The sequence below is a fragment of the Amphiprion ocellaris genome, chromosome 12, assembly GCF_022539595.1.
Source record: "Amphiprion ocellaris isolate individual 3 ecotype Okinawa chromosome 12, ASM2253959v1, whole genome shotgun sequence".
Classification (NCBI taxonomy): domain Eukaryota; kingdom Metazoa; phylum Chordata; class Actinopteri; family Pomacentridae; genus Amphiprion; species Amphiprion ocellaris.
The window spans coordinates 1,765,822-1,787,374 of NC_072777.1; the positions used below are offsets into that span (position 1 = coordinate 1,765,822).

Genomic DNA, 21,553 nt, shown 5'->3' on the forward strand with positions numbered 1-21,553 from the left:
GCGTCCTCCTAAAGTTACGTGGCCCCCCGGCTCAGAAACCCAATCCGGACCTGCTGCTCATCAGCAGCAGAACCTCTGACTTCTGAGGAATCCGAGGAGCGAAGAGCGGCTCACATTTACAGCATGTTTGTCTGTCAGGATGCCACCAGTCATAATTATATTCAAATAAAAACCATAACCTGATTAAAAAGACATGTAAAAAACACCCAGAAATCACTTCAGTGCTGTTTATAGAGCAGGTTTTAACCCTCCTGCTGTCCTCATTTACAGGCACCAAAATATATTGTTTCCTTGTCTGAAAAATATTCAAAAATTCTGCAAAAAAATTCCACAAATTTCTGAAAATTTGCAAAAACTTCAGGAAGAAAATTCCAATCATTCCTTAAAAGTTTTCCTTAAAAGTTTTATTTTAAAAAAAATCCCCCAAATTTGGCAAGAAAATTCTTCAAAAAATGAGTAAAAATCTTCCAAAAAAATCCTAAAAATATCTAAAGTGCTTCCATATATATCAGTAAAACTTCTAATATTTTATTTAAGAACATTCACATAAAAATCAACCAAAATCCATCAAAATTTGCTGGATTTTGGTTGATTTTTATGTGAATGTTCTTAAGAAACATTGTTAACGTTTCTTTTTTTCCACCAAAAAATGTTCAAAGATTTCCCAAAAATGTTGAAAATGTGGACATCAGAAGTTTCACTGTGAAAATATATTTTTTTCCACATTTTCAGACTTTAAAACAGATCAGTTTGACCTGCAGGATGAAATGAGGGTTAAACAACAGGCAGTCATTTAAAGAGATTTAGAGCAAAAAATTACAATAATCATGAATTTACACATTTAAATATTAAGGCCGGGATCCTACAATATTATTAATTATGTAAACATACCTGATTAAATTAAATATAAAATTATTAAGTATTATCAGTATCTAATTACATGTGCAAATTTATCTAACCAGAGTAAATACTATGGTTGAAAAAACCTACAATGTTATTAATCATGCAACTTTATACAATAGTACGAGGTCTAAAAATTGCCTGACTAATTTAGAATATTAATTAGAGTTAAGAAAATTACATAAAATATCAATTAACATGTTAATGTAAATATTAATGTTGGGATCCTACGATATTATTAATTAACCAAATGTACCAGACTAAATTAAATATTATGGTCAGGATCCTACAATATTATAAGGTAAAAAAAAAAATAGCTGATTATTTTTTATTTAAAATATTTTGATAACTTTTAAAAAAGGTTTTGACATTTTTTTTTGCTTTGTTTTTTTTTAAACTATTATAATTTTTATGTATATATTTCTTGACATTTTGATACTTTTTGTTCTTTTTATATTTTTCAGAATTTTTTGGATCATTTTTTGTAAACTTTTGTTTGCTATCTATATTTTTCATATTATTTTATTATTAGTTGTTTTGATTTTTTTTTAGAATATTAGTATTTATCATGCTAAACGAAATATTAAGTTTAAGTTCCAGTAATATTATTTATTATGTAAATTGACATGATAGACCCTACTAAACTGCAAAAAAAAAACATCCTGTACACCTCCTTTGTAAAATAAATGAATAAACTCAGCTTCTATTTCTGCCTGTGATCCGTTTCCACAGAGATGAAAGGTTCCGGTGGAAAACTACTTTCCATTTTCAACATTTCAGTGATCAGTAAAGTGTTAAAACCTCCATGAACAGGAGGCAGATAGTAAACCTACAGGAACAGGATGGACTTCTGCCAGATCTGGAACTAAAACCAGTTCTGACCCAGTTGGACCAGAAGCGACTTCTGGTTTCTGCCAGAAAGAAGCGAGTTCCAGCAGAAATAAATTCTTATTAGTACTCAGGTCACAAACTTTATGTAACCTTCATCTGATTACAGATCTTCTGCTGCTGGTGGAGCTCAGCAAGACATTCAGTCATTTAGGACTCTTTTTTTATTCATTTAGGATGTTTTGGAGATTAATTCTGGACACATTTCTAGTCATTTTAGAAAAGTTTCAGGTGATTTAGGACAATATTTGACTCATTTATGACGAGTTCCAAATTATTTTAATGGTTTTAAACTCATTTTAGACATGTTTCAAGTGATCCTGGACATTTTTTACTCATTTTGTACAGTTTTTTAAAAATAATTTAGGATATTTTGGAGTCATTCAGCACAGTTTAAAACTCATTTTCAACCATTTAAGCTCATTTCCGACATGTTTCAAGTCATTTTGGACAAATTTCAAATAATCATGGACATTTTCTACAAATCAAATTTTGGCCAGTTGAAGGTCATTTTGGACATTTCTAAGTGGTTTCGAACGGCTTTAAGCTAATTTTGGACGCATTTAAAGTCATTTTTTACACAAGTTTTTCAATAATTCAATCTTTGTGCTCCTTTCACCTGGAGGCTGAATTCTGTGTTTTTCTTTGCATAAATAAAAACATTTTCATTCTCAGAGGATTTAATCTCATGAATTTAAATTCCTCTCAGTGTTTTCAAGGTGCAACTCTGTCATTAGTGAAAACACAACCGGACACACCTGTTGCTGTTGTTGTTGTTGTTGTTGTTGTGTTCGCTGACATTCAGACAAACAGCAGCTGTCTCCTGCTGAAGTCCAGAGACTGAAATGAATCCGACATCACGGTCTTTCATTTCCAGCTGGCAGACTGCAGACAAACTACAGGCTGTATATAAAGAACTTTATAGAAAGTCCATGAGACAAACAGACTGCAGCGCCACCTGGTGTTCAACACAGGAAACACACCTGTGGAGAGGCGTTCAAAGACTCTGATTTACAGGAAAAAAGAAAACTTCATCCCGAAGGAAATAGTTTCAGTCAGATGATAATTATGAGAATAAATGCAGGAAGAAAATTGGCACAATACTTTCCTGATAATAAAACAAGTATGCTAATTTTTAGATCAATTTTTATCCTTATTATCATTAACATGATTTTTTTAAAAATTAAACTTTTTTTTTTTTTTTTTATTAAACATTTTATCAAACAATAATCTGGGTCTTAAGTACAATCAGAAATATGAGCCACTAGAAATTTGATATGAATCATTTATAGTGGTGGAATTTTTTTTCAGATACCCTTAAAATTTTACACAATCTCAAATATTATCATGAAATATTTGTGGCGAAATTTTTTTGTGTGTTTCTAAAGGTGTGGCTGCATTAGATAGACAAAAACAAATACAAACTATGTTTTTTGTTCATTGTTTACAAGAAAAACTACCAAAACTAAATTCTTGACAGTTTTAATCTGTCAGTTCTCAACACTGTCGGTATCAAAGTCAACAAATTACAGAGAATGTGTTCAAAACTGAACAAAAAAAACCCCCAAATTAATTAATTATTAATATTTAGTAGTCCTGTCATTAGCACACAGCAGAGCTCTAATCCTGGATGGAGGTTCTCCACCAGCCTTTCACACTGTTCAGGGATCATCTGGTCCCATTCTTCTTGAATTACTGGTTTTAATTCTTCTAAATTCTTTGATTTACACTTTGAAACAGACATTCTGATAATCTACCACAGGGGCTCATGTCCAGGGATTGAGCTGGTCCCTCTAAGACCTGGATACTGAGCTGCTGCAGCCAAGTTCTACTGGTCCTGGATGAGCTCAAGGGGCATTATCTGGTAGAACATCCAGTTTGGACCTCGACGGAACAGAGCATGTGCAGAAGGCAGCATGTGGGTTTGGAGAATGACACAATACTGCAGAGTTCAATGTGAGATGACCAACACCAGCAGCATTCATGCATCACCAAACCATGATACTGCCTCCACCATGCTTGACAGTAGGTACTGTACATGCTGGAGATGATGCTTCTCCTGGCCTTCTGCTACCCTCACATTAGCAGGAGGAAGATAAAGCTGGAAACTGGACATGGACACTAGTTTTAACTCATTTTGAGCTAATTAAACAGTTAAACAAATCTTGAGTCATTTTGAACAAATTTTGAGTCATTTTAGAAGAATTTTGGACTAATTCCAGGTCATGTTTAGACAGTTTAAAGTCATTTTGGACACATTTTGAGTCATTTTGGAACTTTTTAACTCACTTTGGGGCAGTTTTGAGTTATTTTGGACCAACTTTGGACTCTTCTGACCACAGAATCTTCTTCCAGTTCCTTTCTGTCCAGTTCTTGTGTGCTTGGGTCCAACAACGTCACACTAACCTCTGTCTCTCAATGATCAGGGGCTTCTTGACAGCCTTGTAGGACCTTCAGCCATGGTCTAAAAGCCGGGTGGAACACTGGACACTAGTTTGGTCTGACCACTGCTGCTGAAGCTCCTGTGAAGTCATTCCCCGGTTTTCCTGCACATGCAGATCAGGATGTGGTCATTTCTTGCTGAAGAAACTGGTTATTGGAAAATTCTGAAGCTATTTGGGCAATTTCTGGGTCATTTTTGATGGTTTTAAACTAACTTTGTTAGTAAGTTTCAAATTATATAGGTAATGTTTGAGTTGATTTTGAATAGTTTTAGCTAATTTTCAACAACATTTTGAATTATTTTGGACAAGTGTCTAAGTCATTTTGAACATTTACTACTAAATTTTGGACAAAGAGAGTAATTTAAGATAGTTCTGTTCAATTTATGTCTGTTTTATTCATTGTTGTTGTTTTATTGTTGGTTGTACCACTTGTTTCTAGAGCTTTTTAAAGTAAGTTTCAACCCTGCAGGCTTTAAAAGTCTGCACAAGAGCTTTAGCCAGTATTTTAACGTAATGCAGGATGTCTGAGGAGCTTACTGCACGTTATTCGTGTTTTCTTTTACAGAAATAACGACATTTCTATCATGAATTAATGCAATAAAATGAAGAAAAAAACTCATCAGAATGCCAGAAATTCTCCCCCAAACAAGTGTGCTCTCAAGTCAGAACTTTAAATTTCCGTGCAGCCCCTGAACGCACCGCGGCGCCTCCTGCTGCTTTCACGGTCCCCTCCTCCGGTGGCTTATCGATCCCAGCTAGCCGATCTTTAGCTTTTGTGTCAGAATGCTGTCTGCGGAGTGTCGCTGCGTGTCCGTTGTTTCTGGCTGAACGTATCCGGTACCGGGAGGCTTTAATGTTCCGTGCAGCTAATTTAAAAACCATCGGCAAAGCGGGAACTGGCTGGTAGGTGGTCTTTGAAAAACACACACACACGTAGCGGCTTGTTCACGTCCTTTCTGCGGATCGAGACGGTTAACGGAGCCGAAGCTAGCTGTGCTAACAGGCTAGCAGCAGCAGCTCGGCTCCTCTCGGTAACAAACGGTTGGTTTGTTTAATTCACGGCGACAGTCGTTCAGACTAACCACAAGTTTACGCTGCCAGTGTCGTTGAATATCGGTAGTTAACTGGCTACTAAATACTAACTTAGATTAGGCTGCTGACTAGCAAGAAAACGTTAGCATTTGAAGCCAAAGTTGCTAACTAAAACACAGAAGCGGTGCTTGCTCGGTTTGAGGAGAGTTTGCCTCTTAGATTTATTACAGCTACTTTTGGTATAATTCTATGTTGGCTCTGACTTTACGAAAACATTAGAATATTATGTAATTTTTATGTAGCTATCTTACGTAAACTAGTCTGCGAACTAGCAAGAAAACAGCATACAAAGCTAAAATTGCTAACTAGAGCACAGAAGCGATGTTTTCAGTTTGAAGAGAGTTTACTAATGATATTAAAACGTCTTAAATTGCATTTATTGCAGTGAGTTTTGAGTCTATGTTGGCTCTGACTTTACTCGACAAAAATACTACAATATTGTGAAATTGTGTGCAACAATCTGGCTTAAAGTAGCCTGTTAACAAGCAAGAACACATTAGCATGCAAAGCTAAAGTTGCTAGGTAGAGCACAGAAGCGATGTGTTCGGTTTGAGGAGGGTTTGTTAACGATGTCAAGTCTTTGATTAGATTTATTACACCAAGTTTGGAGCAATGACTTCAGTCTGTGGTGGCTCTACCTTTCCTCGACGAAAACATTTGATTATTATGTAATTTTTATGTAGCTATCTCACTGAAACTACCCTGCTAAGTAGCGAGAAAACATTAGCATACAAAGCTGAACTTGCTACCAAGAGCATAGAAGCGATGTTTTCAGTTTGAGGAGAGTTTAACAGTGTCGAGTCTTTGATTCGATTTATTACACCAAGTTTGGAGCAGTGACTTTAGTCTGTGCTGGCTGTGACTGAATCTTATGTCATTTTTATGTAGCTATCTTACTGAAACTACTCTGCTAACTAGCAAGAAAACATTAGCATACAAAGCTGAAGTTGCTAACTAGAGCATAGACGCGATGTTTTCAGTTTGAGGGTAGTTTGTTAACAGTGTCGAGTCTTTGATTCGATTTATTACACCAAGTTTGGAGCAGGAACTTAATTTTTTGTTGGCTCTGACTTTACTGGATGAAAACATCAGTATATTATGTAAGTTGTGTGGAATCATCTGACTCCAGTGTCACAGAGTTCACAGCTAGCTTATCTAACGGTGTTAGCATGTCAGCAGTCAGGCTTTGATTTAGGTTTGTTTTGATCAATAGTGAATGTCTCCTGGGATTTTGTCGTTTTTTTAAGCAACAGGAATCTAAATAGTATGTCTACAAACTTTGCACAAAGCTAATTAGCATCCTGTTAGCCTATATTTGTCCAAACCACTCCTGATTGGCTCAGAAACAGTTCTTAATGCATGGGGGATGGTGTGCTCCTTGTTAGCTAAACAAACTAAATGCATTCCTCTTGTGTGTGAGTTGTTGGTGTGGGGGAAGGCAGGGCTGAGTGAGAACAGCTGAGAACTTTATCATGCTCAAATGATTGCTTTAAGTCTAGACTGATGGTTATTGGTCATTTTTGACAAAGAACAGAAGCAGAACAAAGGTCTGATTGGATTTTTATCACTTTGGCCGACTCAGTGAGGTGCATGGGTGATAATTTTGATGGTAACACAACAAAGTTCAATACACAAGCCAGCCCCAATAAATTAAAGTGAATAGGGATGAAAGCGTTTTAAATTAAGAAAAAAAGTCCAAATTTAGGTTTCTAGTAGTGACCTGGACTGGATATCATCAAGTTTAGACCCAGTACCGACCATAGTCCTCTGATAGATCACTGGAGTGCTGTGGGTGTTTTTAGAGAATAAAGCTTGTCTCAAAAAGACAATCACTGGTTTCTGTTGGCTCCAGCAGAGGATATCTGTGGGTGACGAGAGGCTTCAGATTAGTGTGCTCTGGGAGACCTGCATGAAAGCAAACAGAGAGAGTTGTGGAGGATGAAGGGGTATGACAGGAGCTAACATTACGTTTTAAGTGATTTCAGACATGTTTTAAGTCACTTTGAACAATTTTTGAAGCATTTTGAACAATTTCCAGTAATCGTAAACATTTTTTAACATCTTCTGGACAATTGAAGGTCATTTTGGACACATTTTAAGTCATTATAAATGGTTTTAAAATAATTTTGGACAGTTGTCTCTTATTTTAGACACTAATTGAGTTGTTTTTGACCATTTTCATTAATTTTGGACACATTTCAGGTCTATTTAGCGAAGTTTGAAGTGATTTTTGAACTAATCTGTACAGTTTCTCTCAAACGGAGAGTGTTCTCAAGTTCCCTCCATTATAGAGGGATATGACAGGAGTGAAACCTGCATTTAAAGTCATTTTGGACACTTTAAGCAAGTTTAAAAGTCATTTTGGACTGTTTAAATTCATTTTTGGCATGTTTTAAGTGATTTCAGACAATTTTTGAATCAATCTAGACAGTTTCTCTGCAACGGTTTTAATTTTTGGTAGTTTACATCTGATGTGTTTCAGTAAAACAGTCATTTTGTAGACAATAATAAGTCATTTTTTGCTGTTAATGAGTCCAGTCTTATAGTTGAATGCTTAAAGTCTTGGCTGCTCAGACGTCCAGGTGTGTAGCTGAATGTCCTCCTCTTTTTCCACCATTTCAGGCACTTTCGCCGGACGATGGACGAGCTGGTCCACGACCTGGTGTCAGCGCTGGAGGAGAGCTCGGAGCAGGCGGCTCGCGGCGGCTTTGGAGACGGAGGAGATCACGCTCTGGCCGTCGGCTGCCTGCTGAAGAGGCAGGCTCGGAAACGACGAGGCAGGAAGAGACGCTCCGACAACCCACACCCGCCCTGGGAGACGGGACACCTCAGCGAGGGCTCCGAGTCCAGCGTGGAGGAACACAAGGTGGGAAGAGACATCCACACTTTTAACAGTCTAGATCATTATATTATCTGATAGAGGTTGTAGCCTTTCTAGTACTACTGTGTTTCACTATCAACATTATTTTTGTTGTGCTGTAGCGGATGAATCGTATTTAGTTTTTTAAATAAATCAGATGAATAGTCTCCATTTATCTCCAACATCCCATTGTGTGTCAGTAGTACCTGAATAATTAAGTTCTACTGTAAACTTCAGGGGTGATTTTTACTCGGTGGGTTCATTTTTTACAGTGATATATTGTCCTGCTAGTTTTTGAGTCACTGGACAATTTTCAAACTAGTTTTGGACAAATTTTCTGTCAGTTTGGTTGAGGTTTGAGTCATTTTTGACAAGTTTCGAGTCAGTGTGGTTGAGACTTGGGGCATTTTGGTGATATTATGGACACATTTTGAGCCATTTTGATCAAGTTTTTGTTATTTTGGACAAGTTTCCAGTCATTTTAGGCATGTTTATGATATTATGGACACATTTTGAGCCATTTTGATGAAATTTTTGTTATTTTAAGCATTTTTATCATATTATAGACACATTTTGAGCCATTTTTATCAAATTTTTGTTATTTTTAAAAAATATTTTGGTCAAGTTTCGAGTCATTTTGGACACATTTACATTTTTAAATTTTTTTTAATTTTTTACATTTTTATGTCTTGCCAAATTTGGGGATTTTGTTTTTAAAAAATAAAACTTTTAATTATTGGAATTTTCTTCCTGAAGATTTCGCCAATTTTTTATAAATTTGGGGAATATTTTGCTTAGTTTTTGGATTTTTTTTCAGACAAGGGAAGAATTTTTTTTGGTGTCCGTAAATGAAGACAACAGGAGGGTTAAAGTGTTTTATAAATCCAGCCTCACTGCATTTTTATCCTAACTGACATACTTGAGTTTCTTATTTTAGCCTCAGCTCCACATGTTTGTTTTATGTTTCAGGACTACCGAGCCAGCACCGGAGGCGTCTCTGCTGCCAACAGCCATGGCCGCGATAACAGCGACTCGGACGAGCAGCTCGGCCCCAAACGGAGAAACCCCCACACGGCTGAGGTCGGCCGGAGCAAGAGGCCGCTGTGGCCGGACGACGTGGGCGTGTTGGGGTCCACGGAGGGAACCCGCAGCCTCAGACGGCGCCGTAAAGTCAAACGCATGGCCGTGGACCCGCCAGCAGAACCGGAACCTCCCTCCTGCACCATGCTGGGGCCCCCGCCGGTCCCCAAAGCCCGGGGGGGCGGGCGGCCCCCCAGACTGGGTCCCATGGAGCTCTGTGGAGGAGGCCTGGTGATGTCTGGAGGGGGGAAGAACCGGGTGAAGAAGAGGAAGCTGGCCTCCCACAGGCCGGGGCTGGAGGCTGCAGATGAAGGGGTGGTGGTGGAGAGCGAGGACCCCGTCTGCTCCCCGCTGGGAGCCTCCAAGGACAAGATGGAGCTGGAAGAGCCCAAGGGCTCAGATGAGGACATGAGTGACAGGTGGTTAGTGACTTTGTCTTTATGGCCTGTGAGTCCAGACGTTCCTCTGCTGCTGAGTTCTGTTTTAGTGAGTGTGTAGGAACAGGTAAGAAGAGACGAGCTGGAAGTCAAACATCAACGTTTAGTCAGAAATATGTCTGCTGACTACTTTTAGGGACAGGACCCTTTATGGCAGCTTATATTTAGATCATTTATGCAGTTTGAGAACAGTGGCTTCTTTGAATAAATACAAAACACTGTTTCTGTAAAAAACACGTAAGGCATTAATCTCTTAAGCCTCAGATCTAAGCAGTTTATTGACTATATTTTTTCACAGAATACTGTTTACGTCTTACTACAGAGTAAGGAACTGTCGTTTTGGGGGTTTATTTCTGGTTTAATTGTGAGATATGAGCTGGTGAGGTTAAAAACGTTGATGTTTTCAGACAACTAATGTCAAATATACCTCGTTAATACTCAGTCCCTGCTGCTTTTTGGTTTACACTCTTGTTCTAATTTCTGTTTTTGTATTTTTTTCTCTAGTGAGACCAGCAGTGTCAGCAACAGCAGCGACGGAGGACTCTACACTAACGACGAAGGGAGACAAGGTATTAAATGATTCAAAAACGTGGTAAATAATCAAGAAATGGTAAATAATCAAAAAATAGTAAATAGTCAAAAAATAGTAAATAGTCAAAAAATGGGAAATAATCAGAATAGTAAAAAAATTCAAAAAATAGTAAATAGTCAAAAAATGGAAAATCATATAATAATTATCAAAAAAAATGGTACAAAGCCAAAACATAGTAAATAATCAAAAAATGGGAAATAATCACAAGTTAGTAAATAATCAAAAAAGGTAAATAATCAAAAAATGGTAAATAATCTAAACAATAGTAAACAGTCAAAAAAGGTAAATAATCAAAAAAAATAATGAATAATCAAAAAATGGAAAATAATCAAAAAATGGTAAACGATCCGTTTAACTTTGCTGTACAGAGTTTTCTTTTTGTAAATTTCTGTTTTGTTTATTTACACATATCTGGCGTAGTTATTTACATGGTAACTAAAATAAATAAAAATGAACAACAGTGATATATGTATTATTATTTTTATGGCGGTTTTATGGCAGCTTGTGGTGGCTTTTCAGCTTTTACTAGTGGTTTTACTTCTCTTTCTGGTGGTTTTACTTCTTTTTCTGGTGGTTTTACTTCTTTTTCTGGTGGTTTTGCTGATGTGTCCTCCTGATGATAATGGCAATCATTCCTCATCACATTTTCTGTCGTCTTTCCTCCAGGAGACGATGAGCAGAGCGACTGGTTCTACGAGGGCGAGCCGGGTTCTGGTTCTGGACCCGGAGGGGCCTGTGGGATAGCGGGAGTGGTTCCCTGGTGGGAGAGGGAGACCGGGTCCGAGGAACTGGACCTGGCTGACCCGGTCTTCAACAGCATCCTCACTGGATCGTTTCCTCTCATGACTCCTGGAGCGCAGAGAGGTGAGCCGGAGTTCAGATTCATCCTTATGAAACCCTGATAATGAAATGTTTTTGCAAAACATCATGCAAAAAATGTTATATATTAAAAAGGATATGTGTAATGATGTTTTTAAGATAATATAATATGCACATAAAGATTCATTTATTAAATGTGGACACAGTTAAAATGCAGTCACATCAAGGTAACAGTGTGGTGTAATTTCATTCATGACCAGCAGGGGGCGAACACTCCACACAAACATCCAGCATCATCATAATGAAGTGATTGATTAAATAACAGGGAATAAAATGTCTTTTCTTTGGTTTTGGCTCTAAAATTCTCATATAATCTTCCTGGATTATCCAACAGAGGCCTGAACATTTATGAAAAGTTTATTCTAATTGTGAAAATACAACATTTAACTTCTTTTCCTGCCTCTAAACTGCATTAAACTTTGACTTAAAGGTGTCTAATCTGACCTAGATTATCCCACAGAGGCTCTTTAAGACACAGTGTTTGATTTGTGAAACTTTTATTTTATTCGTGAAAACACTAAAGTGACTTTTTGCTGCTTTTTTTCCACATCTGACATGCTGAAATGATCATTTTTGAGCTGTTTATAGATGATCTGACATGTTGGTGATTCAGAAACTGCCTGTTTGTGAAGTTAAAACTTCCATTTTTGAATCAAATGCAGCCACACCGACGATTTCTAGGTCATTTTAGACACATATTGGGTCTTTTAGGACATGTTTCAAGTCATTTGGGGCCGATTTTTTTTAATCCTTTTGAAAAATATTTTTCATTATTTCTGACAAGGTTTGAGTCATTTTTAACAATTTTGATCACTGGCAAATTTCCTCATTATTTTGGAGATGTATTGGACCTTTTATCACATGTTTCAAGTCATATGGAGCCAATTTTTGAGTCATTTCAGATAAATTTCTAGTAATTTTTACCAATTTTGGTCACTTTGACAAAGTTTTAACTTCATTCAGCCAAATTTCAAGTCATTTTGTAAACAGAGTCATTTTGAAGATCAATACATTTAACATTTGATTCAGATTGTCATCTATGGACATGAAATATGGACATATTTTGATTCATTTTGCAAGATTTTGGTCATTTTGGCGAAATTCTAAGTCATTTTAGACACATATGTCTTTTAGGACATGTTTCAGATCATTTGGGACTAATTTTTGAGTCATTTTGCCTAAATTCTAGGTAATATTTAACAAATTTGATCATTTTAGCCAAGATTCATGTTATTTTAGAGCCATATTGAGTGTTTTTGGACACGTTTCAGGTTATTTGTGGCCAATTTTTGAGTCATTTTGAAAATATTTTCATTATTTCAGATAAATTTTGAGTAATTTTTGCCACTTCTGGTCACTTTGTGTCAATTTTAACTTCATTCATTCAAATGAGTAGTATATAAATTACACTTTCAGCATTTCAGATGTTAAAAAACCTGTGAAATGTACCTTTTGTGCTGTTCCACAGCTAGAATAAAGGTACAACAAAGTTTTATTTGAACTTTATTCAGTCTGACCTCTACAGACCTAAATTTCAGTAATCATACCTCGGATTTAATTGCTGATAAACTTTCCGTCGTCAGGGTTCCAGGCCAGGTTGAGTCGTCTCCATGGAAACCAGCAGGTATCTGACGCCGGGCTGCAGGGAAGCTCGAGTCAAGGCTTCAACGAAAGGCTGAGCAGACAGAACCAGGACGCCCACGAGTGAGTTTCTAGCTTTATTTTTTCTTCTTATCCTTCATGTATTTTCTGTATAATCTGCTGTTGTAATTTTAAAGCACTTTAAGTTGCATTTTATCTCATTAAAGACAGTTAAGATGGAAAAAAAGCTTCTTGTGAGCTGCGTCTTTCATCTAAGTGTAGTCCATAAAACAACAACTCACGGTAAAATCACCGTAAATCAGTTTGAACGCCGTAAACAAGCCGATAAAACTCACATAGATCACAGCAGACTCTATACAGATGATTTTATTTGACTGTAGATAAACACAGCATCAGCCAGAGAGTTGGCAGTAATATACTGATTTACCAGCTCCACGTTTGTTCCAGGTTTTTTGCTTGAGTGCAGTGGATCAGTTAGAAGTATTAAAATGCTCCGTTGTTCTGCAGCAGGATGAAATCTGTAGAAGATTCTGTGGACGGTTCAGTCAGACATGATGAGGATAAATACTGGTTTATGTTTGGAAAGCTGCTGCGTTGCAATGATGTTGTTGTTTCTCCACCAGGCCTTGGTTCAGCTCAGGATCCAGGAGAGAACACGGACAGGTGAGAAACCTCTTCTATACTTCCTGTTATTTCCTTTAAAAATGGGTGAAAATGCAGAGTTTTACTGCAGGAATAACTTTAAGTTTTGTTCTTTGGTTTGTCTTCAGCTGCACTGGGACCCTCGAACAGACCGAGGACATCGGAGGAGCTGCTCAGTTAAAACAGCCAGCAGGTGAGGAGAAGAATTATCACCTAATATAGATTTAATTCTACTATAAATAAAGAGTTGCGGCACACTCCTGCTTCGGTAGCACCCAAACGTTGTGAGTAAATACGTGCCGGAGAAACTTCTTGACGTCCAGTGAGTTCCTTCATATTTAGGGATGAAAAATGAATCAATTTCAAACACTTTTAATGGTGTTTCGTGTGGTCAAGCTCTAATCTTGACCCACGTGTAGATTCTTTTTTAACTACCCTCTCTGGTCAGTCAGATAAATCCATAAAAGCTCATATCTGTGGGTGTTAAACTTATATTTAGACAGGCTCTACGACCAGGATGTGTGACCTAGAGCTGTGAAATTTGATACACATATGTAACTTATCAAAATGCACAAAAATGTAATTAGCACCCATGCCTTAAGTACAACAGGAAGTCAGCCATTTTGAAGTATGTGTCATATTTTGGACGATTTTAGGTAATTTTTAGACGTTTTCAGAAGCTATCAACTCAAACAGGGTAACACCGACAGAGCTAAAATTTGGCCAGGATGTACAACAGGCATTGGTGATCAGAAGTTACCAATATGATCTGCAAAAGTCTGAGTGTGTGGAAATGGTGGCCTGTGAAATTTCAACAATTCGCCATGAAACAGGAAGTGCTGTCTAAATAGCCTGTACATGCTTCAATATACGTAAAACTTTACATGTGTGATCAGAGTCCGGTCCTGATCACATCCATAGACGGATATACATTCACAGTGATAGCGCCACCACATGGACGGTTTTGATGGGTTGCCATCAAAAAGGCCATAGGTAGAAATACACTGTCGGTCGCAGCGCCACCTGGTGGACATGCTTTGATTCGCTGACCCGTTCAGTTCTGCTTGCAGCTTTAATTAGATTTATTTTTTCCCGTTATAGTAATCCCTGTCTTCCTCCCGTCACAATTTTTCTGATGATTCAACTGAATTTTATAGATTTCTTTTGTTCTGCAAATATTTAAAAAAAAAAAAAAAAAAAAAGCTCAAATCCAACGTTGCCGAACATATTTTTTTTTTTTTTTTTTTTTAATTTAACAGAATCTGGCTTTAGTAAACTGTTTATTTTTGTCATTTTTTTAAAGTGAGACATGTAGAATGAAGTGATTTTGATGAAATATCACAATTTCAAACCCAGATGTGGTTAATTTTCCTGACTAGATGTGTGTCTGCAGGATTTTTGGGTTTTAAAGGTTTAATTTTCTTTCTGCTGCAGTCTAATTTGTAATGTTTGCTGGTGTTATTCTGTGTCTAACTAAGCACCTCCTCTCCCTGCTGGTGGCTTTGCAGACAGACCAGCGGACATCTGGGCTCTCTCTGCACCGGAGACGTGAAGCGACGACGGAAAGCCGCCCCCCTCGGCTCCACCGCCCCCTCAGGTACCTGTCCTCACCTCGCTGCACCTCCAGCACCATCTGCCACCTCTCCACCGGCCCGGCCTTCCACCCAGGTTCTGGCTCGGCAGGAGTCCTTCTGTCTGGCACATGTGAGCTCCAGGGGAGGAAGTGTGGAGCTTTTACTGCTCCTTTTCCTCTTCCTCTGGTCGCTTTATTAAACCGGCTTTAGCTGCTTTTCCTCCTAAGCGTCGTTGTTGGACGGGACTCAGCTGGCTCAGAAGCTGGATTAGCCCTCAGCCAGTTAGCCTCCTCCAGAAACACTCCTTACCTCTGGGCCGGCTGGTTCTTCTGGAGGAGGGAGGCCAGGAGGGCGGAGCTTAAAGCTGTAAATCCAAATCCCTTTAGAATGTAGTGAGACTGATGCTGTTCCTCATTTTATACCTAATTTACACCTAAAAACTGTCTGCACAATGAAGTGCTGATACCACGATTAGTAAAGTTTTTATTTTTGTCATTTTATGTCTCTTTTCTGTCATTCTTTGTTTCATTTTTGCCATTTTGTGTCTGGTTTTTGTCATTTTGTGTCATGGTTTTTGTCATTTTGTGTCATGTTTTTTGTCATTTTGTCTCCTTTCTGTCATTTTTTCTCCTTTCTGTCATTTTGTGTCTTGTTTGTGTCATTTTGTGCCTCATTTTTGTCATTTTGTGTCTCTTTTGCTATTCTGTGTCTCATTTCTGTCCTTTTTTGTTTCATTTGGGCCATTTTGTGTCTCTGTCATTTTGTCACATTTCTGCAATTTTGTGTCTCATTTCTGTCTTTTTTTGTTTCATTTTTTTCATTTTCTGTCTCGTTTCTGTTATTTTGTGTCTCATTTGTGTCGTTTTATGTCTGAGACATATAGTAATTTTTATAAACTATCTCAATTTTAAGGCCAGATTTGGATATTTTTCCGAACAAAATCTTAAATGACACATAAGTTCACTGTAACAAAATTAAGAATCTCACAAATTTTCCCATTATTTTTGTTTTGTCTTATTAAAAATTTGGGAGATTTTTTTTCAAGATAGCACACCTATTAAAGCTGCTGGTGTGTTTATGAGGTCCTTATTTCAGCGTTCAATCATTAAATAGAGAAAACTACTGACTAACTCCACTATAAAGTGCTGAAATGTAGTTTAAAATGCTGCGTTCACACGTCTGAAACTCATTCACAGCAGTCACGTCCGTAAATGAGCTTCACCGAAACAAAAAGAGGATTAACGGTATAATTGGTCGTCCTCCATGAGCTTCCAGGAAGACGGAGGACAAAATGTCAGAGGCAGACGTGGGAGTAGTTTCCTTTCCTCGACGGGAAATGTGATTAAATTGATGACATGGAGGGCAAAGCCTGGAGGCAAAAAGCTGCGTTTTAATAAATTAAAGTTGGAAAAGCTGCTGCTAGACCTGTAAATAAATCACAAAAACATGAAAATTTAAATGATTAACTCATCTACTGACACTATTTTAGTGATCAGGATATTTCAAATGCAAAAAATTGATAAAAATATCTCTAAAATCTAAAATTTACTGCCTATGTTTGCAAATAAATTTGGATTGCAGACCACAGTATCGTCTTTGTAGCTGCTAAATCCACTCATAAAACTCAAAACTTAACAATTTCAGTTAAAAGTTTGCCTACTGACATTGTTTTAGAGATTTATTTCCTTTTAAATACAAAAAAAGTCAAATATTTGAATTTTCTTTGACAAATTGCTGAAAATCTAATTTAAAATAATATAAAAATCAGCAAATATTCACATTTGAGCAACTGGAACCTTAAATGACTCTGTTTTATTATTGTTAAGGAGCTAACCAGGTAAATAACTAATTGTTTAATAATAAAGTGCTTGAGAAGTGGGTTAAGTTCTATTAATATGATGTCTTAAGTTTGTGTTGTGCAACACTGAGGTGCTGAAATTAGTTTGTATAATCAGGAGTTCTAAAAATGTGTTGATATTTATATTTTATTCCGATGCACGTTTTTAAAATTTGCTCGAGGCTGTTGTTTTTGTTCTCCTTTTTGTCATTTTGTGTCTCATTTTTGTCATTTTGTCTAGTTTTTACCATTTTGTGTGTCATTTTTGTCGTTTTTGTAATTTTGTGTCTTTTTTTTACCATTTTTTGTCTCGTTTTTGTCATTTTGTCTCATTTCTGCCTTTTAGTGTTTCACTTTTGTCATTTTGTCTCATTTTTGACTTTTTGTGTGTCGTTTTTGTCAATTTGCGTCTCGTTTTTGTTATTTTGTGTCGTTTTTGTAATTTTGTGTCTTGTTTTTGTCATTTTGTGTCTCATTTTTATCAATTTGTCTCATTTTTGTTTTGTGTGCCATTTTTGTCATTTGTGTCTCATTTTGTGAGCATAAATATAAAATGTACGTATGGGGAAAAACAAATGTAAATATAAAACTGCTCGTGCTACATTATAGGTAGAGTGTTGGTCCGACCAGCTCCATCTCGTAGTTTTTATTTTGGTGGTTTTTACCTGATTTTAACCCTGCTGTGGTCCAACCTGTGGTCTGTGCTCCAGGCGTGGTCGGGGAGAACGCCGCCCCCATCCCAGACTCCAACGTGGGCAGCCGGATGCTGCAGAGCATGGGCTGGAGCCCCGGGATGGGCCTGGGCCCGGAGGGACGGGGCATCACCGAGCCCATCAGAGCCACCCAGAGACCCAAAGGCACCGGGCTGGGCTTCAACTGAACCGCCGGAGGATGGTCGTCACGGCAACGCTCCGAGGAGGAGGAGGAGCTTTCCCATATTGGGGAAGCAGCAGGAAGCCGAACGGACTCCTCATCTAGAGGAGGAATGAAAAAAAACGGCTCTGAGAAACTTTAGGAAACACCGGAGAGCTACCTGGTTTTGGTCTATGGTTCTGGTCCACGGTTCCGTCACATGTTGCACAAGAACTCCAAGTACCTCAGAGACTTCAGGTTCCCGATGACGGCGGGAATCTGATTCATTAAAGGATGAAGATAAAACTCTGAAATGTAGCAGCGACTTTAAGGATGAAACGAATAATTTAAGCTTCTGAACGAGCTGCTGGGACTTTTCCTTTAATATGACATGGAGAACCGGTTACAGAAGAATGTTTCTGTTCACATTTAAAGCTCCTAAATATCTGATGCTAATATAAATCCAGACTCCAGCCTCGTCCACATGAGCACAGATGTTTTATTCCGTCTACAGAATCACTCGAAACATGAGACTGAAAGAAGCTGCTGAAGACAGGGAGACAACGATTAATCGATTAGTTATCGACAGTTTGATTAATCTGCAGTCATTTTTAGAATTATTCAGCTTGAGTAAGAAAAAAGGTCTAAATTTTGTGATGTCAGTGTCTTAAATGTGAATATTTTCTTGTTTATTTCCTCTTTTATGACATTAAACTGAATATCTTTGGACAAAACTAGACATTTGAGGAAACTCTGCTAAACATTTTTCACCATTTTCTGACATTTTAAAGACAAAACAACCAATTTTTAAATCAATATTTAAACTAGTCTTTAGTTTCAGCCCTTTAATAAACCCTCATCAAACCAAACTCCATCCAAAAACATTCAAATTTAAACCAGATAGAGAATATTTATGAATAAATCCTCATTTTTAGCTGATTGCTTAATCTAGAAAATGGTCAGAAATGTAAATCTAGTCGTGCACTGTACGGTTTGGTTGTGATTGTATCAGAAATTGAAGAAAAATTACTGTAAGTCTACATATTTTTCCCTATGATTTTTTATTTTATTTATTCAAGCTTTATTTTACCAGTTTAAAATGTTTGCAGACATTTGCAAACACGACCTGGCAGTAGGAAATGTAATCTTTTTAGTTTTTTTTTTCTTCCTCAGTGACAGAAAACTGAATATTTTTGTTTTTTTCATCCTTTATTACAGAAAACTGAATATTTTTAGAGTTTTTTCTTCTGTTACAGAAAATTTAATATTTTAGGGATTTTTTTCTTCCTCTGACAGAATATTTAAGATTTTTTTTCTTTTTCTGTTACAGAAGATTTTATATATATTTTTCCACCTTTATGACAGACAATTGTATATTTTTGAGTTTTTTTCTTTTTTCAGATAACTGAATATTTTTGGTTTTTTTCTTCCTTCGTGACAAAAATTTTTTTTCTTCCTTTATGACAGAAAACTGAAGATTTTTTTTTGATTTTTTTCATCACTTTCTTCCATCATTTTCAGGCCCAAACAACTAATGGACTAATCAATAAATAATAATAATTATTCTAATTAGTTGCAGCCCCAGTAGTTTCTAATTATGTTCACTGTGGACGTATTTTTCCAAACATTTAAATTTTATGGATGTAAAAACACAAAAAAGTCAAGTTTTAAAGCTACATGTAGACGAGGCTTCGAAGTTTAATTAGATTAAAGAGAAAACAGGTTTTTAAATGATTTGTGGGTAAAAAATAGAATCTTTCAGAAGATTTCTGTGGATGAAAACTAAAGTGCAGCTGAGAGATTGACGAACAGAATTTTTTTTTTTGTCTCTAAACAGCTTCATTTTAACCAAAAGGATGTTTTTGGTTTGTTTTTGTTTGTTTATTTTTTAATTCTGCTTGTCCAAATGAAATAAATGTGAGTGTGAGTGACAGAAAAACGTTCATTAAATGTGAAAACTGTCTGAACTTTGTGTTGTTTTCTGTTGATTTGATTGAAGATGGAGACAATCAGCTTTATTGTGGTTTTATTTTATACAGGTGTGTTCATAAGTTTACATACTCTGGCAGAATTTGTGATTTTCGGCCATTTTTCAGAGAATATGAACGATAAGGTTGGTTAGTGGTTGTTGGGTGAAGCCATTTTGTTCAGCTGCTACCTTGGCCAAGAGATCTCTAATCTCAATGGAACTTCTTGAATAAATAAAGGTGAATAATAATAATAATTTATTATCAAATAACTGTTTACTCTTTTTAAGTCATTGTGACAACAGATACGACCCAAATTACCCTGGAAAAAGGTAACTGAACCGTATAAAACTGGAAAGGGATATAAAAAGATATCCAAGGAACAGAGAATGCCAATCAGCAGAGTTCAAACTCTAAGAAGTGGAAAATGAGAGATTCTGTTGAAACCAAACCACGGTCGGGTAGATCAACAAAAATTTCAGCCACAACTGGCAAGAAAATTGTTCGGGATGCAAAGAAAACCCACAAATAACTGCAGCTGAAATACAGTAAAAAAAAAAAAAAAAAAAATGTGGTGCTAGGCTAACCCTAACCAACCCAAGGTGTCCAAGGTCAACCACCAATCCAAGATGACCAAGGTCCCCCACCAACCCAAGGTCCTCCAGTGACCCAAGGTGCCCAAATACGGGTACCACCAACCCAAGGTCCCCCACCAACCCATCCATCCATCCATCCATCCATCCATCCATTATTTATACACCGCTTAATCCTCACTAGGGTCATGGGGGGCTGGAGTCTATCCCAGCTGACTCAGGTGAAGGCAGGGGACACCCTAGACAGGTCACCAGTCTGTCACAGGGCTACATACAGAGACAAACAATCACTCTCACATTCACACCTACGGACAATTTAGAATGATCAATTAACCTCAGCATATTTTTGGACTGTGGGAGGAAGCCGGAGAACCCGGAGAAAACCCACGCATGCACAGGGAGAACATGCAAACTCCATGCAGAAAGATCCCGGGAAAGCCGGGACGTGAACCAGGGATCTTCTAGCTGCAAGGCGAAAGTGCTAACCACTACGCCACTGTGCAGCGCCCCCCCACCCCCAACCCCCCCCCACCCCCCCCCACCCCCCCCAACCCCACCCACCACCACCACCAACCCAAGGTCCTCCAGTGATCCCAGGTGCCCAAGTACCGGCTCCAGCAACCCCACTATCCATTCAAGAACTCATGCTCATGGCCCAAGGTGCTACACCAGAAGCCCCATTAGACCAGTCACTAACCTTAGCAGCCCAGGAACTTACAGGAACTGGAGGCTTTTTTCCAAGAAGAATGGGCAACTTTACCATCTGAGAAAATAAAGGACCTCACAAACCACCACAAAAGACTTCAAACTGTCATTGATGTTAAAGGAGGCAATAGATGGCATTTAGACCTGGGGTATGTAGGCTGTTGATCAAGGTCATTTGGGTCGTTTCTGTTGTTGTTATGATTTATAAAGAGTAAACACAGTTTGACAGGAAATGGCTTCACCCAACCACAAACCATGAGGGAAAGAAGAGTTTTTCTCTTTTCATTCATATCCTCTGAAAAATGGCCAATAAATCATCAATTCTGACAGCGTATGTAAACATATGAGCACAACCTGAAATTTAAATGTAAAATATTCCATTTGAAGCTGTAATGCACCTAAAAATTAAATATGATATATTGAACATGAAACTGAAATTTTCCAAATGATTTTGTAGTTTTGCAAATTAAATTTTATTGTTACACAAAAAAATGAAGCGTTATGTATAAACCTGATCATATAGCACATGATAATAAAATGTTTTATTATGAAACTGAGTAATTAAATATGAAATATTGCACATAAATTCTGATATTTATTATATTCTAA

The 21,553-nt window shown here is 37.4% G+C and overlaps 1 protein-coding gene across 3 annotated transcripts; it reads left to right on the forward strand.

Moving 5' to 3' along the window:
• Positions 1 to 4,973: 4,973 nt before the first annotated feature.
• Positions 4,974 to 19,646, forward strand: gpatch2 (G patch domain containing 2). 3 transcript variants are annotated; one of them, XM_023283353.3, is made up of 10 exons: positions 4,974 to 5,135; positions 7,947 to 8,190; positions 9,154 to 9,686; positions 10,206 to 10,270; positions 10,960 to 11,157; positions 12,756 to 12,876; positions 13,398 to 13,437; positions 13,545 to 13,609; positions 14,925 to 15,013; positions 17,538 to 19,646. In XM_023283353.3, the coding sequence occupies exons 1-10, from the start codon at positions 5,086 to 5,088 to the stop codon at positions 17,705 to 17,707; spliced, it is 1,575 nt and encodes a 524-aa protein (XP_023139121.1). In that variant the 5' UTR covers positions 4,974 to 5,085; the 3' UTR covers positions 17,708 to 19,646. The 3 variants fall into 3 exon arrangements, with proteins under 3 accessions (XP_023139121.1, XP_023139129.1, XP_054871785.1); XM_023283361.3 differs by having other exon boundaries at positions 9,154 to 9,683; XM_055015810.1 differs by lacking the exon at positions 4,974 to 5,135 and adding an exon at positions 5,155 to 5,273.
• The last annotated feature ends 1,907 nt before the right edge of the window (positions 19,647 to 21,553 follow it).